At 38.9% G+C, this 17,316-nt stretch overlaps 1 protein-coding gene across 2 annotated transcripts in view; it reads right to left on the minus strand.

Annotated features, from left to right (window-relative positions):
- ARHGEF28 (Rho guanine nucleotide exchange factor 28) overlaps window positions 1-17,316 on the minus strand; it is a 307,933-nt gene that overhangs the window by 224,484 nt on the left and 66,133 nt on the right. For both annotated transcript variants that reach the window (XM_032404209.1, XM_032404210.1), the window contains exon 2: window positions 13,640-13,683. In XM_032404209.1, coding sequence (XP_032260100.1) covers window positions 13,640-13,672 — 33 coding nt within the window. In that variant the 5' untranslated portion in view covers window positions 13,673-13,683. The remainder of the gene's footprint in view (window positions 1-13,639; window positions 13,684-17,316) is intronic.

Genomic DNA, 17,316 nt, shown 5'->3' on the forward strand with positions numbered 1-17,316 from the left:
CTGCTGGCTAAATCCACTCACCCTTCTAACCCCAGGCTCCACTGGTAAGTGTTCCCTGAGACCCTCTGGTGGTTTCAGGAGCATCCTCAGTTCATCTTTACCCAACCATTTCTCACTATTCACTTTCTAGGACTATGCTGCCTCCCTACTAATGAAGTCTTAAGGGCAGGACAGCCTGCTTCTCCCATGTTTGTGTACCCTGTACCCAGCAGCTTTACCATAAAGCTAACAAAGCTTAAGCTTCAAGGCTCCTGCTTTACAAGGCCTCTTCTGAAGCCATAGGAGAGCCCTAAGTGTTATGTTCAGGTTTTTTCTCTATTTCCAATAGTAATATATTTTAAATGTGACAGTTTAATCTGAAAGTCAGGGGTGGTCACCTTGACCATCAGAGGAAAACAACATGAACTACTGGGAAATTAGCTTGTGATTGAGTGTCTACCCAAAGTGTTTTGGGTGAAATGTTACAGAAAAAAAATAATTACTTTATATTCTATGTTGGAGTTAAGTGGGAGATGTTTTAACTGTCATTACTTGAGTATGCTGTCTTTCCGTTCGACTTCCCCTAGGACACACTTCCCTTGCCTGTTGGGTGGCACTAAGGTGTCTGAGGGCATTTTCGGAATTCGGTGAAGAAGAGGCTGGATTGCAAATGCATACAGAATTTCTTGGCTTTTAAAAATATTGTCATTTCTCATTATAAATATTCACTTTGACGCACTTTTGTTTTTACAATTTTATATTCCTTTTCTGAAAAAGAACCCTTCAAATTGTGTAAGCTCAGGCCTCACAAAACCTGGATCTGCCCTGCCTGTGTCTCACCTAACTTGAAACACTGAACTCGTCAAATGTATGAATGCATGCACAAATGAACCCAGGCAGATCACTGAACATCTCTCAGTTCACCACCTCCAAGAAATAGCAGTGTATAGGTTTAATGAAATAGCTCATGTGTAAAAACATTTTGCACAGCACAACAATGTGCCCCAAATGTAAGGTAATAATGCAATGACTTCTTTCCAAAGACATGGAGCGTACTGAGAGATGGGAGATACTAGTAAAGAATGCCAAAGAAGGGGTTTGAGTTCGTGTGACATCATTCACAGATCATCTTTACTGAGTTAGGAAACTCTTTAGGAATCTTCAGTTGGACAAGATAAGCGTGTAATTCCCTACAATTTTATCAAAACTTCCTCCCTGTTAAATTCTAATTCTTAGCTAGGAATTGTCGACCTCAGAAAAACTTAATTTTGTATGGCATAATATTGAGAGACTCTATATAGTGCCTCTAAAATGTAGTTAAGCTTCAAACTCTGGGGCATGTTCCCCGCAAACCTTGTAACTTTCTGACCATTGTGACAGCCCCCTCCTCATGTGACCTTGGCTCTGATTCCTGTGCTCCTGGAGTACAAAACAACCTGCCTGTCCCCATCCCAAAATAGGTGTGGTCATATATCTGCTGGGAAAATTGTACAATAGTACAGAAATAAGCAAGCAATGAAACTGAAGAGTATATTAAATGAAACTTGACCACTGCTTGAGTCGAACTAAATTAGAACCATATATTTATTTAACAAATATTTCCTGAGCCTGGCACTGTACTGGCACTGGAAAGTCAGGGGACAAAAAAATAACATTTTAAATCTCTGCTGCCCTGGTGATGACAAGCTTAATAAAAGAGATGAACCCAAACAATAATAAAACCTCCTCAAAAACCTTAAATGGTAAGTTGGGTGTCCCATTTGAGCTGAAACGTGCACAATGAGTAAGAATTTAATTATACAAAGGGAGAGGAAACAAGAGTGTGCCAACTAGAGGAAACAGCATATACAAGGTCTGGGAAAATGAGTAAGGATGACACTCATGAGGCACTGAGAATAGTATGGCTGGAGTTTATGGTGCAAGGGGTTTATACAATCACAGATGTGACCAATCACCATCTTTAATTATCATTTTTTTCAGCTGGGTCACCTCCCCAGTGACCACAGCCATGGTCTAGAATGTTGCTATCATGGGTCAGAGAACAAGCTTACCTTCCCTCAATGGTTTTCTAGAAATGCAGTCAGCCAACATTTACTGAAAGGCTGTAGTACATTGGACACCACACTAGGTATTTCGATACAACGAAGGGTAATAATCTGTGTCCACAGGACACATAGTTGTGGTGTAACAGAGAATGCCCTGGGCTGAAATAGGATCTGGGGTTCAAAGCCAAGTTCTATTGTAATTCAGCTAGGTGGCAATTCCTTGATCACTTCTGAGCCTATCACAGCTCCTGGCCCAGATAAATAAGTGCTGATGAAGACAAACCAGCCCCACTTCAATGAACCTCAGCTTTCCTTTCTGCAAAGGAAGGCTAATTCCTAGGGTTTTCTATAAATCTGAGAACTCTTTAAGAAGCATACAGTACACCATGTTTGGCATATAACAGATTAAAAACCAAACATTTCTAATATATGTCATTGGACTCAACGTGTCCATTTTGCTCCAAATAATTTGTCCTACTTAAATGTGAATGTTAGTATTCTTTAGTGGAATTTTCACTTTTTTAAATTTTTCTAAATCATTTTTTTTTTTAAAGCAGAAAGCTATTATTCTTTTTCAATTATCCTCACCTTTGGAAAGCCCAGCCTTTCAGGCCACAGGCTATACCCACGGTACCAAGGGGTAATACATCCTGATTACCGAAATAACCAGGAAGCAGGAGCATCCTTTCCAAAATGGTAACATGACTCATAAAGTGCAACCAAGTCTTAGAAAACTTTCAAAAATATACCAAATGTATAGCTTTCCAGTGTCATAACCTAGATACAATAATATATCCCATTCCTATCCGAGGGATATCTCTGGTTATGGAGCCAGAGCAACTTGGGCAAAGTTCTGCTATAAGAAAATAAAGCCCACTAAGGTAGAGCGAGAACCTGTCTAATCAGAACAGATAGGGAATATGGCTACAAAGCAAGAGATGAACCTGCAAGAGATAATATTTGAGGGGGAGAATAAAATATTCACAAAGTCTAAGAAAATGGCAACTCTGAAGAGGTTATAGGCAACAACCCAGCGATTAATTTGCATAATGGCGGAGGAGAGAAAACAGACAACCCTGACCATCAGCACATCCTGATGCCTGATCAGCTACAGAGAATAAAGAAACGGAGGAATTAGGGAAACTCAAATGTAAAGTCACCATGCCTGCAAGAATGGTGATATGGGAACAGCAATCAGGAAGTTGGACAGGGGGTTAATTTGGAGAAGAACTGAAAGACTGTTTAAAATTTAACAGTCCAGGGGCACCTGGGGGGCTCAGTCGTTAAGCGTCTGCCTTCGGCTCAGGTTATGATCCCAGGGTCCTGGGACCGAGCCCCGCATTGGGCTCCCTGCTCAGTGCAAAGCCTGCTTCTCCCTCTCCCACTCCCCCTGCTTGTGTTCCCTCTCTCGCTGTCTTTCTCTCTGTCAAATAAATAAATAAAATCTTTAAAAATAAAATAAAATAAAATAAAATTTAACAGTCCAGATTTGAAGTCAGTGCTAGGTAATAGAATGGAAATACCAAACAGGCCAGCTCGAAACAGAAGATGTGGCCTGGGCAGAGGTCAGGAGGAGGACCCTCATATGGGAGTCTTCAAGGAGGTGCTGTGGTTCCAACAACAGGAGAGCTGAGCTTGCCTAGAAAGAGAAAATAAAGGGGCGGGCCCTGGGTACACCCATATAAGCAGAAGGGAAGAAAACACAATAGCCAAGAAAAGGACTCAGTAAGAACCAGCAGAGTTCATGAACAGTAAGAATCACATAGGGCAATTTCCCTACATTTACTCCCCACCAACTTGTCATTTCATCACCTTGGCATCCAAAACTTTCCATGGCCTGGCTTTGCTTACCTCTCTGACCGGTCTCCTCTCCTTCTCAATGATCCAGCCACTTGGGCCTTTTGCTGTCCCCCAAATATGTGAAGTTCATTATTAGTTCAGTGTCCTTTGTGCTTTCTGATCCTCTAACACTATGGGGGATTCTGGCTCTCACCCCACCTCATGACACACACCACTCTCTACAACATCATCATGTTGTAGATGCCCTGATATACCACTAACTGAATGTCTTATGTTTTTAATTGTTTACCTAGTTATCGTCCATCTCTCCACTCTCAAGTAGGCTCTGGGAGAGTAGGGTCTTAGAATCCTGTTTCCCTCTGTGCTACACCCTTACTGCCTAGAATAGTGCACTATACTACGTGGGGACTTAAACACCTCTGATTAAGCAAGAGCAAAATTGGTAACCTTCATGAGATCAGTTTGATAGAAATAAGGCTAAAGACAGAGTGTATCAAATTATGAAAAGGGGAATGAGTCGGGAGTTAAAAATACCTATTCAAACCACACACACGCACATCCTCAGGGTGAGAGGGAAGAGTTGTTGATAAAGCAGAATCACTATCACATCTTCTGTAATAGCTCCCTTTCTAGAATGTGTTAATAAAACATTTTAACTGGATCACATCTTACTTCTTCTGAGGGTTCTCGGAGAGAAAAATCTGACCCCTATGAATCATGCCTAAACTTGTTAAGATGGTAATATATTTTTAAAATCAACTAGAACAAAAATGTCAATTACTTCGCATTCTGTGTTAAAGAACACAAGGCTGCATATTGCCCAAGTTGTGGGTGCTGTCACAGAAGTATGGGAAGTGAGACAATCAGACTTTATGAACATGTGGTACTTATTTATCCAGAGCCCCCAGTCTACACCCACAAAGAAATCCCTTCAAAGTTGGGTGCTAGGGCTGATTCTTCCAGAAGTTTCCCTGGTTGTACATTTTACCTTTGAGCCATTGTCAGAAGTACATCATATCAGTGGTGACAGGAGGGGTTACCAGCAACTGTCACTGTACTAAGAGGAAAAGGTACCATTTAAGCATCTGGACAGGGACAAAGCTAATAGAGGGTTTATGTAACATTCTAAGTCATAGGTTTTGCTAATGTCTGAGAAGTGGTTTTCTCCTCTGCTCCTGTCATACCTTCGAGCAATCTCCTGCAGCAGCTAAGGAACTCAGGACTTCCAGGAACTGACATCTTGTGGCTGCTGGCCAAGCAGGATGAAGCAGTTACCATGGTTCTCCTGCACTATGGGTAGAACATGCGGCTTTCGAGTTTGTTTGCCCCCACATAGGCAAAAGAGGAGGAATGGCAAAAAGGTAAAAGCAGGACCAAACAGGAAAAAGTCAAGTTAGCAGAAAACAAAAGCCATCAAGGAGAGGCGACTTCAATTAGCCCAGCCACAACAATGTTGGAAGAAACCAGGCAATAGGTGGCAATTAGCTGAGATGCATATGTTGCTTTGATTAACCCGAGACTCAATTTGCTAAAAATAAATTTTCACAAAGGCAACACGTGACCTAGAAATTGTTTTCAGGCAAAAGCCCTTCCTGATTCCATTCTCAAAGGCAGAATTAACTGTACTGGTATGTGCTAAAAGACACCTTCACCCATGCCCTCCGACACCTGAGCTAATAAAATGTCTATCAACTTGAGCTGGAGAGCTTGATGGGGCAAATGAAAAACAATTACTGAGCCCAGATTTTTTTTGAGTAAATTAGTTTTAGAGGGTCAGGGCTGGGCTAGATTTAGTTATTGGCGGGATCCTCTAGCAAGACAAAAAAATTTGAGAAAAGGGAGATGCTTTAATGGAAGGTCCAGGATGTGGCATCATTCTTCGTGATTGAAGCTCAAGAGACTGCAGGGCTGTAAAGAACAAAATGGCGCCCTTGGGTAATGGCCAGGGGGGCAATCAAATTGTGGTGACAGTACAATGGGAAGGTCATTTTAATTAACAAGTGAAGGTGGGAAAACCCCAGGCTTATTGTGGTCTCTACCACTTTCTGAGCCACAAAATTACATGGCTTCTAATATAGATAGCATTAAAAATTCTGAGTATCAAACTAGCTCAGTTAAATTAGTCAAGTGAGTCACTCCCCCTAAGAACCCTAATTTCCTCATCTCCAAGTGAGGGTGACCAGGCAAGTCTCAAAGAAAACCTCCCTTACTAACACTGAGCTAATTGTGGAGAGAAGCCAGTCATGGGCAGCCATCAAGGACGCAGAGCCACAAGCAGAGAAGGAGCAACATCTGGAGGACAGGATTTCCTTCAACAGGAACCAGAAGCCAGAGGGAGTCTGCACAAGTCAGGAAGGAGGCATCTGCCAGGTGAGCAGAGAACAAAGCCACTAAGTCACTCCCTCAATAGGAAGCTGCCTCCCTTGCTGGGAAACAGGCCTGGGGACCTGTCCTCAGGTCCTCCCCCCATTAAGGCTGGGACCAGGAAGAGTACACTCAGCCAAGGACCCAAGGAAGTTACTCCAAGCCCCAGAAATACAAGTGCTTGACTAGGGGAGCTCAGCTAGCTACCTAACGAGCTAATCAGAGGCCTAAACATCAGATTACACTTTCAATTAATATATACAATGAGCCCAGCCGCAACCAATATTCTTGGGATGAACACAGCAGGATAGTGTGAACTTGGAAGAATAACAAACATAAAATGCTAAGGGAAGAGGGAAGCAGCTTAGATCCATCTGGCAACAAGCTACTGAAGTGAAAACTGCACTGCCTAACCGTTAAACCATTTGCAGCCTCCAGAGAAAAGAAATGATGATACTCTTCTCAGTCAGTTGCTATGATGAACACGCCTGAAGGGTGGAAGAGAGCAAGAGCCCACACGCAAAGGTTCACAGACACACCCTCTGCAGATGTTATAAACATCTCCAGGGATTAGATGCTCACATGAAACAGAAGTGGGGAAACACAAGAAATGAAGAACCATAGCAAAAAATTAAAAAATCAAATTTTTGAACGTCTGTAAAATATACAAAATTTAACACACTGCCTTTGCACAATGAAAATGAGAACACCCAGTTTCATAATTAGTACTTATTAAAGCTAAAAAAACTGGATATTAAATATATCTGAAAGTTATTTAATGAAATGCTGTTACATCTCATTTGCAAAGCAAGCCATTAAAATCTGAAATACATACACCTTTCATCCAGCAATTCCACTCCTGGGAATCTATACTACAGAGATAAAAATATCAATATATAAAGACATATAGACAAAGATACCTTGTAAATAATTGTTCATGGTTGCCAAGAACCAAAACAAAGTGAATACCCATCCACAGACAAGACTTGGTGCACACTCACTCATTAGAAAGAATGAGTTTGAGCTATGCCTGATTTTTTTTTTTAAAGATTTTATTTATTTATTTGACAGAGAGAGAGAGACAGCGAGAGCAGGAACACAAGCAGGGGGAGTGGGAGAGGGAGAAGCAGACTTCCCGCGGAGCAGGGAGCCCAATGCGGGGCTCGATCCCAGGAACCTGGGAGCATGACCTGAGCCAAAGGCAGACGCTTAACGACTCAGCCACCCAGGCGCCCCATGCCTGATGATTTAGAGGAGTTTCTACCAGGTATTGCTTCATTGAAAAAGATACAGAGGTCCAAATATGATCCAGATTTTTTAAAATGATTTTACTAAAGCCTGTGTCTAAGTTTAAGTGTAGGGTTGTAGGAGCACACAGAAACACGTAAATATATACAGTAAATCTAGTTCTCAAACTTCAGTGTGCAACAGAATTACCTGAAAGTTGCTTTAAAATGCAGATTGCTGGGCCCCACCCCCAGAATGTCTGATTCAGTAGGTCTGGGGTAAAGGTCTCAAAATTCTTTTTGCCAGTAAGTTCCAAGGGGATTCTAATGCTTGCTGCTGAGACAAAGGCATCAATTTTCAACAGTAGTTACCAGTGAAGAATAATTAATGGAATCTGCCCAAGATCCTAACAGATTTTCCATAGGATTCCTTTTATGGAACATTGTGTGTACAAATTTGCAAAAAGTAATTTCTAATATTTCTGCTTACATTTGTTATGATGAGCAAGTGTTAAATAACTTTATTTAAAATAAAGCTATTTTTATTGAGAAAAAAACTTTTGCCATCAGCAATTTCTCAAGGAAGAGCTCGTCTGCTTTATTCACAGCACTGAACTGATTTGGGGAAGATTAGTGCTAATTACAACTTACATAAAAATCAAAATATAATGTGAAAAGAGGAAGTTCCTAGATTAACAAGTATAACATATATTTGTTTTATGACATTTATTAATCTACAAAAACTTTGAAAGAACTCAATTTAAAAAGTAACCAAAAAACAATGAACAGCAAAAATACTATCTGGCTTGTGAAGGCAAAATCTCTTTCAAAATTCAAGCAAATACCAAGTAAGCAAAAAAAGCTCCTTTTAAACTCTACTTGCATCATTTCTGATCTTTTTATGTACGAAGTAGGAAACAAGGGGCTAAAAACAATAAACTAAAAGAATAAAAATAACTTTATGACTTCCAATATAGAGCTTTCAAGCTCCCAAGTGGTGTCAAGGAGACTTAAGATAGAGAATAAACATCTCAGATCAGTTATATAAATTATAATTGACACTTTTCCAGGCTTTCACACTCGTCATTAGATTCATCACCACTACTCTTTGCTAGCTTAACACTCTTCCTCCTCCCAAAACCATGTTGTCCCTCAATCTAAAAATTAAGCCTAGGGGCACCTAGAAGTCAGTTAAGTGTCCCACTCTTGTTTTTGGCTCAGGTCATAATCTCAGGGTCCTGAGCTCCAGCCACGTGTAGGGCTCCATGCTCAGCAGACAGGCTGCTTCAGATGCTCTCTCCCTCTCCTTCTACCTCTCTCTAAAATAAATAAATAAAATCCTTAAAAATAAATAAAAATAAAAAACAAACAATAAGCCTAGACCTCAAACCAGACTGCATATGTCTACTATTTTTTCTATCATGAACAAACAGCCTGGTCTTCCAAAGGAGCTCCTTTAGTGCCCCTTAGAGCACAGATGCGGGAAGCTGCTCAGAGGCTGAAAATTGGATTTGCAAGGCTCACATCCCCATGGTCTACAAATCGATATAAAACTCTTGGCTACCAGTCACCAACCCCTGCTTCTTCTCTAACCTTATTACAATGCAGTGTTTCTCTTTTCCTGCAATAGCAACTCAGTGGACCTCCATTGTTCATTTTAAAAATTAGAATGAGTCTGTGGCTGAACTGAGGAATATCCCTGCATCTCCAACACTAAGACTGCCTCCTTCCTAAAGATAAGCAAGCGGAAATGTTTACCAAAAAACTATAAAGTTCTACAGCACACCAGACAGAATCAGAAATTTTAACACCCTCTGAAACAAATTCCTGAGATACAAAAAAAATATTTTACGTTCTTTGTGCACACAATAAAATACACAAGATTATGAAACTATATGGGCATAAGAAAGAGGCCAAGATTTGAAAATACTACATACACAGAAACTAAAAATGAAGTAATGGAAACTAAAATTGTCCTGGCAAAAAGATAAAGAGACTCAACAATACAGAAAACTTAAGTAGAAAATAAAAAATATTGGGGGCGTCTGGGTGGCTCAGTTGGTTAGATGGCCGGCTCTTGATTTTGGCTCCCGTCACGATCTCAGGGTCCTGGGATAGAGCCTGGAACCAGGTTCCACGCTCAGCGGGGAGTCGGCTTGGGGATTCTCTCTCTCCCTAGCCCTCTGTCCCTCCCCCTGCTTGCACAAGCTCGCACACGTGTGCGCACTCTCTAAATAAATCTTTAAAAAAAAAAAAGAACAGAAAAAATGCTTCTAGAATTCAGACCACAGAAAGGACAAAAAACAGTCCTTGAAATGGCAGCTGTTTGGAAAGAGAAAACAATAGTGAAAGACCTAAAAGAATAAAACTTTAAAAAGAAACATGAAAGCTTTCTTCATGGATCCAAACAAAATGCATGAGGAAAAAAAGAGTACTTACATCCATACATTTTCTATAGGTATAGAGATATCTTTCCACCATCTTTTTTAAAAATTTTAATTCTAATATAGTTAACATTACAGTGCTGTATTAGTTTTAGATGTACAATATAGTGATTCAACAACTCAATACATTATGCAGTACTCATCGTGGTAAATGTACTCATGATCTTCTCTTATCTCACCAATGCCAAGCCTGCGCCCTCCCCCCCCGACTCGTAAACATCAGTTTGTTCTCTGTATTTAAGAATTTGTTTTTTGGCTTGTCTCTTGTCTTCTTTGTTCATTTGTTTCATTCCTTAAATTCCACATGAGTGAAATCATATGGTATTTGAAAGTACAACATTCATGACAAAAACCCTCAATAAAGTGGGTTTAGAGGAACATCCCTCAACATAATAAAGGCCTTATATGAAAAAGCCACAGCTAACATCATACTCAATGGCAAAAAACTGATAGTTTTTCTCCTAAGGTCAGGAACAAGACAAGGATGTCCACTCTCACCACTTTTATTCAACATAGTACTGGAAGTCCTAGCCACAGAAATCAGACAGGAAAAAGAAAGAAAGTCATCCAAATTGGTAAGGAAGAAGTAAAAGGTTCACTATTTGCAGATGACAAGATACGATATAAAGAATACCCTAAAGACCACCAAAAACCTGCTGGAACTGATAAATGAACACTCTACCATTTTTAGTAAGGATTCTCTTTAGTGACCAAGAAGCAAAGACCTTTGAATTTTAAAAATGAATTCTGATGGCAAAACAGTTTATAATCAAAGGAACAACAACAAACTCACCTGAGCAAGGTGCCTTTTTGTGGAGGGTGGGTCAAAGTTGGGAATAATTTCTATCAAATTTTTCCTCATAATTATGACTCCATTTATGTGATTTAATCCTTGCAATTAATATTTTTAAAGCCCATCTTAATAAGATTTTTCATTAGCATACAATTATTATTTTGTAATTTGTTATAGGCCCTTTAAAATCTCTAGTTTTATTTGGGTTTTGCCTTCATTATATACTTGCCAGTTCTAAAAGAACAAATCATAACAAATAGGATTGTTAGTACATAAAAGTATCAGAATAAAGACATCCAATATTGCAGCTGAGGGGCACCTGGCTGACTCAGTCAGCAGAGCCTGTGACTCTTGATCTCAGGACCATGAGTTCAAGCCCTGTGTTGGGTGTAGAGATTACTTAAAAAGATAAAATCTTTAAATATATATGTATATACACATAGTAATATATATTTTTATATATATTGCAAAGAAAACATCATCTAAATAAATGCCTTAATAATTAATGCCTTAATGTCAATAAAATTCAACACAAATATAAATACAACTCTGAAAAAACACAAAAATATCAACAGTGTTTATACTGATGACAGGATTAAACATGGGTTTTTTTCTTGATATTTCCAATCTTATATGAAATATAAATATGAATTTTAAAAATTAAATATTTACAAACCAGATTTTGTAAACTAGAAGCTAGAAGTAAATATTTATCAAACTTCTGAACACAGAAAAGCAGAGAGGAGGCCCGTCCCAAAATACAGAAACAAGTTTTACTATAGTTCTTATGTGTGCTCTATTTACATGTTACTAATTTGGTAAAAATTGGTTTAAGTCTTATTTTCATTATAATGTATCCCCTCTGACCTCTCACTGCATGTGCCCAAGTACACAAATTGGCCGAGATCAGTTTGTAATACTGACATAAAATTTTAAGTGGGGGGGAAAAAAAAATCAGGTTACAACATATATATGTGTGTGTGTGTGTATATATATATATATACATATATGTGTGTGTGTGTGTAACCTGATATACACATATGTGTATATATGTGATATATATGATATACATATCATATATATGATATATACATCGAGTAAGAGTCATATTAAACATAAAAATACATAATGCATTTCATCTAAGATCATCATTTAAAATTTCCACTTTATATTCCACTAAAAAATTACCAATTATGACACAATTGAATTTTATTTTATACTCATTGCAAGAACTGCTAAATTGAGACCAATTTTATCATGTATCCTGCTGCTATTTCCCCGTCTTCCATGTTACTGTGTGTACACAGTAGCTTAGCTTTTTAATGACAAATCCTGGTAGAAACATCTTGAAAGCATTTAATTCACGTATCACCAACAATCACAACTAATTTTGTCACAAGTAATCTTAAGTGACAACCATATGACCATTATAACCAAGGACACACATGACATCTGCCAGAACGCACAGCGGATATAAGAACATCTCAATTTCAGAGATGTTAAAATGAGGGAGGGAAAAACTGCACCTTAGAATTGACAAAGAATTATTTTAATATAACATCTACTGGGGATGAGATTCTGAGTAATGTCTTCTTAACACCTTTCATGTATCTCATTTTATTCTAGTTAGTATATACTGTTTGATAATTTGAAAAAAATATTTTTGCTTTTGCTTTTTAAGTCCCTTCTTTCCTTAGGCTACTTGTACTGACTCCCTAGTCTGATCATAATCGAATAGGTAGGAATCAAAACTGCTATACCATAGGATGTTGATCAACTACAAGATTTATTATCTTGATTAGGTTTGTGGGATTTGAGGTAGGAGAGCAGGACAGAATAAGTAGAGCTGAGGAGGAGGAAGATACCCAAAAGGAAAAAAAAAAAAAAAAGAAAAGGGAAACTTAGGAGCTATTTACAGTTTAGCCTTGGACCATTCTTCATCTTTAATCATGGCTGAGCAGAGCCCAACAGCCTACAGACAGTTTATGACCTGCACGTCGTAACCTAGGAAGAGTACTACAGGCCACTGGGTAACCCAGGAGGCACCTCTTTCATTATTCTGACATCCATTCATTTTCATTTACTTCTTCTGCAGAGAATAGAGTGGGGGATGTATAAGGTGGGGGGATGGATAGGGGGGGAGGGAGGGAAGGTGGGCTACCTGTATAGTGAAGTGTGGTAAGTGGAATGAAGATTTTAATTGAAGGTACTAATTAGGTTTGTTCTAGTTCCTATACTTCATTCTATTAAGGATTAACCTAAATTGAATTCATATTCTTAGTCTAGATGCAGTACTCTGGCTGAACTCCATGCACTGAAGAATCAAAGGTCACCTGAAACCAGTTCCCACATACCCATCCATGCCCACCCCACCCCCACCAACTCAGTCAGATTCCAGGGAAAGAGGTTTTGCCCAAACTAAGGAGGGAAGATGAAGCCATATGCCATTTTACACGTGAAGAGACCATCCATTCACTTTCCTGTTACACCCAGCAATTGTTCTCAAGAACAGAATCCTTCCTCCCTCAAAGCAGAAGGCACAACTGACCAAGCATCTCACTGGGCATCTCTGTCACCCCAATCCCCACCTATTCTATGGATGCCCCAGCACTTTGCCCTTTGAACTCCTATTTCATTTTAGCTGACACAAATGTCACTAAACCTTACCCAAAAAAAGACACACAGAGAAGATATTCTTGAATATTATCAGGATATCTTAAAATACAATGTTCAAAAATCATTCACACAAATGAAATGGGTATTTCTGAGTCCAGAAGTTATACAGTTTAAATAAAGCTCCTCAGGGAAATATCATTAAAACCCAGACCTTAGAACCAAGAGCCAATCAGTGTCCATGTGAGACCGTAACACTATTTTTTTTTTTAAAGCCTCAACTCAACAGTGAGCCAAACATCTCTCCCCAGTCACATAGGTTTTGAGTGTTAGAAAGGGCCACTTAGAGCTGAAGTCCAGTGCGTAGGGACTTACATAAAGAGGTACTTCACTGCAGCTCAACTCCATGGCTTCTGCATCTGCAAAGAAAATAATGAATGAGCACTGTTATTAGAGGAGGCACAATAACCAAGCAGCACCACTGTGTCCTGCCCTGCAGTTATCAACAACAAGGGAGGAAGAACCACTGATAGGAAAACTGCAGACACAAAATCATGAATGACAGGAGAGACATTCTATCTGTATAAAATACCCTCCCCATTTCTTCTTTCACATTAATTTCTACACATAAGGAAAACCTATCAACCCCAGACATTATCCTACTGATGGCTTCAAAAAAGAAATATTTGAAATATTTCAAGAAGCCAAGAAAGTCAACATAAACCTGTCCGAAATTTTGCCTTAGTTAACTCCCTGAATAATAGGCTACTCAGAGGTTAGAATCGACCTTGGTCCAAATGAGGCTGGAGACCTCAGTGACAAGACAGTTCTTTGCCTCTCATCCAGAAGGCCAAAGATTTCAGTCTCATGCTTACACAGCGAGTAGGTACTCCACCGTTACCAACCTCTCCACCAGTTGGATCCAACCCATCTGCCTCTGGGTATGCCTGCTCCTTTAAAACACACACCCAGAAACCAGCTTAAAGCTCAGTGTGGAAAAAAAAAAAATAGCTAGCTTCATTCCAAAAGGGGTTCACTAACCACCTACAAGGGGCCAACCATTAGACAAAGATGATCAGGAAGTGGTCCAGCCCTCAAAAACCTGAGCTCAACAAGAAATACCTAAAGACAAAGTGAAGAGTAGGCTGCATGAGAATTCTGAAAGGGTCAAACAGCGAGACCCAACCACCACCCAAGTTCTGCCTCTGGGTCCCAGGCCAAACTCCAGCTGTAGTACCTTGGGGACATCTGGTAGGGCATATAGCAACCTGAATTGTGACATTTAGTACAGTAATAACCAAAGTAAACACTAGGCAAAAAGGAAAATACTCAAAGTTCTATTTTTATAAAAACCTTCAACTTCAGTTTTATTAATACTTCATACACATGCTGCAACTGGCACCCTCCTAGGTCACAAGTTATATTTCCTAAGTCATCCTCAGGGAAGACCAAAGGTCTAGCAAGCTCATTTTCAACACATTGTGCCCTGTGGCAGTTTATGTAGACCTACTTAAACGTGCTTATGTATTATAATCAATTCTTAATGAAACTAACCTCATAAACTAGATGAATGGCTTAAGGATTCTAGGAAGGAAACTTCAAATTAAAAATAATGCTAATAAGAATACGACAAATGAGACTCTCATTCCTAAATATGAATTATTCATCAACCCCGCTACAAAATAAAAATGACTAATCTAAGAACAAATAGATAGCCCTCCCAAAAAATCATCCATCAAGTATGTTTAAAATATGAAAGTATACCCAATACCATATACCATGACCTCCTACCCTAAATTTATACTTTGCTTCAAGGTATCAGCAATTTTTTTACCTATGTTTACAATCATGCTGTACAATTTTGATCCGTCAAAAAAATTTCACTAAACTTGATAAAATTAGATCTTTTTAAAATTTCTACTTAATAGCTAAAGAAGTGTATTCTACAGTAAGTATGGTTTAAAAAGGAATGAAATACACAGAATATAGTAAAACCAAAATGTATTCCTTTATGAGCAAAACTTTGAACACTATTGAATATTCTAATAAATCTTAGAACACACCAAGCTGTGTAACAGGTGTGCCATACACATAAAAGTACAGATGTTTTCCCTTACTCAGCTTTTTACACCTTGTCTGATGATACATCCAAAAGAAATCACTTTTGATGAGAATATGGACTTAATCTGAAGACTGAATTACTTCTTTATTTTATTTATTTATTTATTTTTTTTAACAGAGAGAGAGACAGCGAGAGAGGGAACACAAGCAGGGGGAGCAGGAGAGGGAGAAGCAGGCTTCCCGCGGAGCAGGGAGCCCGATGCGGGGCTCGATCCCAGGACCCTGGGATCATGACTTGAGCCGAAGGCAGACACTTAACCGACTGAGCCACCCAGGTGCCTCTGAATTACTTCTTTAATAAAAAGTAATGTTGTAGGGGCATCTGGGTGGCTCAGTCGGTTAGGCATCTGACTTCGGCTCAGGTCATGATCCCAGGGTCCTGGGATTGAGCCCCACATCAGGCTCCCTGCTCAGCGAGGAGTCTGCTTCTCCCTCTCCCTTTAGCCCTCTACCCTGCTCCTGTTATCACTGGTGCACGCTCTCTCTCTCAAATGAATAAAAAAAAAGTCTTAGAAAAAAAAGTAATGTTCTATGGGAAAAGCATTCAACTACAGTCACTGGTAGGGCAGCTGCTTGGATAAGAAGCTTGAAAAGCACCATGAGTGAAATTCATTCACTGTGTCATCCATAGGAAAGATATTGTAATGAACTTGAAACTGAAAGCCCACAGAGTTCCACAGTACATCAATCATGGTTAATTTTATAGCAGTAAGAATTTCAGTTGAATAAAGCCAATTACACCCTCAAATTAAGGGAAAATAAGAATTTCAAACATGGTCCAATCTTTTCAATTTCTGCCATGAGCTGGGAAAGGATCATAAAAATCCATACACCACACTGAGGTGTATTGGTTATACTGTGGCAAAGTACTTGAAAAAGCTGTCAAACTTAAACATGGACTACATAATTTTCTCTTTCCAAAATAGAAGGTTCTGGTTTTTCTAAGAAAAGTGGCTATTTATGACATGTCTTTAAAAACATTCATTTTTCCAAATAAATAGTCTGTTCCATCAAGAGAGGGGTGATATTTTAGTAAGTGAAAAATATTTCAAAGGAAATTCAGGTTATAGATAGTACATGCCATCACAACATTTTGAAAAAGAGTATTAGTACATGTTACCATTGCTTGGTGACTTTGTTGCAGTAATTAAAGCTTGCAACCTAGTAAAGCCCTCACATCTGCAGGCTTTAAATTCTTGGAAAATAAAAAAGCTTTCAAATCTACATAAATCTTTCAAAACAAATGTTTCATGGGTTTTCTATTTTAAAAATGTGACAAGTTCTAAGTTATAGGAGGACTGAGTGACATCAGGGAAGATGGGAGTTTGCAGTCACTTTTAAACATTAGGAAACTTATGTAATTAGTGGATGGGATTAAAACATAAATCCCCTGATTTTTAAGTATAACACTGTACTTCCATTAAAATGTATCATAAAGAGGTTATCTGATTCAGCTATGACACACATTAAATCCAATTTCAAAGTAAAAGTGCTTTGAACCAGACACCCAAACTGAAGGGCTACAGAGTATTACTAAACAAAATAATGATCCATGTGTCTTATTACTTTCACTGACATTATTATATATCAATGTTTTTAATGAGAACAAAAAGGTATGAATAACACTTAATCTTCGTAGCTTTTTTTTTTTTTTTTTTTAAGATTTTATTTATTTGTCAGAGAGAGAGTATAAGCAGGGGGAGCAGCAGGGCAGAGGGAGAAGCAGGCTCCTCGCCAAGCAAGGAGCCCGATGCGGGACTCGATATGACTTGAGCAGAAGGCAGACACGATGGAGTGAGCCATCCAGGTGTCCCTAATCTTCATAGCTTTTTAAATTTGGGGTAGGTTTTAGATAATATACCATTGCAGTAGTACAATTTACAAATAAACACAATAAGGATACACAGGTTTTTTTGGGGGAGGGTTGTTTT

This window comes from Phoca vitulina, unplaced genomic scaffold, assembly GCF_004348235.1.
Source record: "Phoca vitulina isolate PV1807 unplaced genomic scaffold, GSC_HSeal_1.0 scaffold6, whole genome shotgun sequence".
Lineage (NCBI taxonomy): Eukaryota > Metazoa > Chordata > Mammalia > Carnivora > Phocidae > Phoca > Phoca vitulina.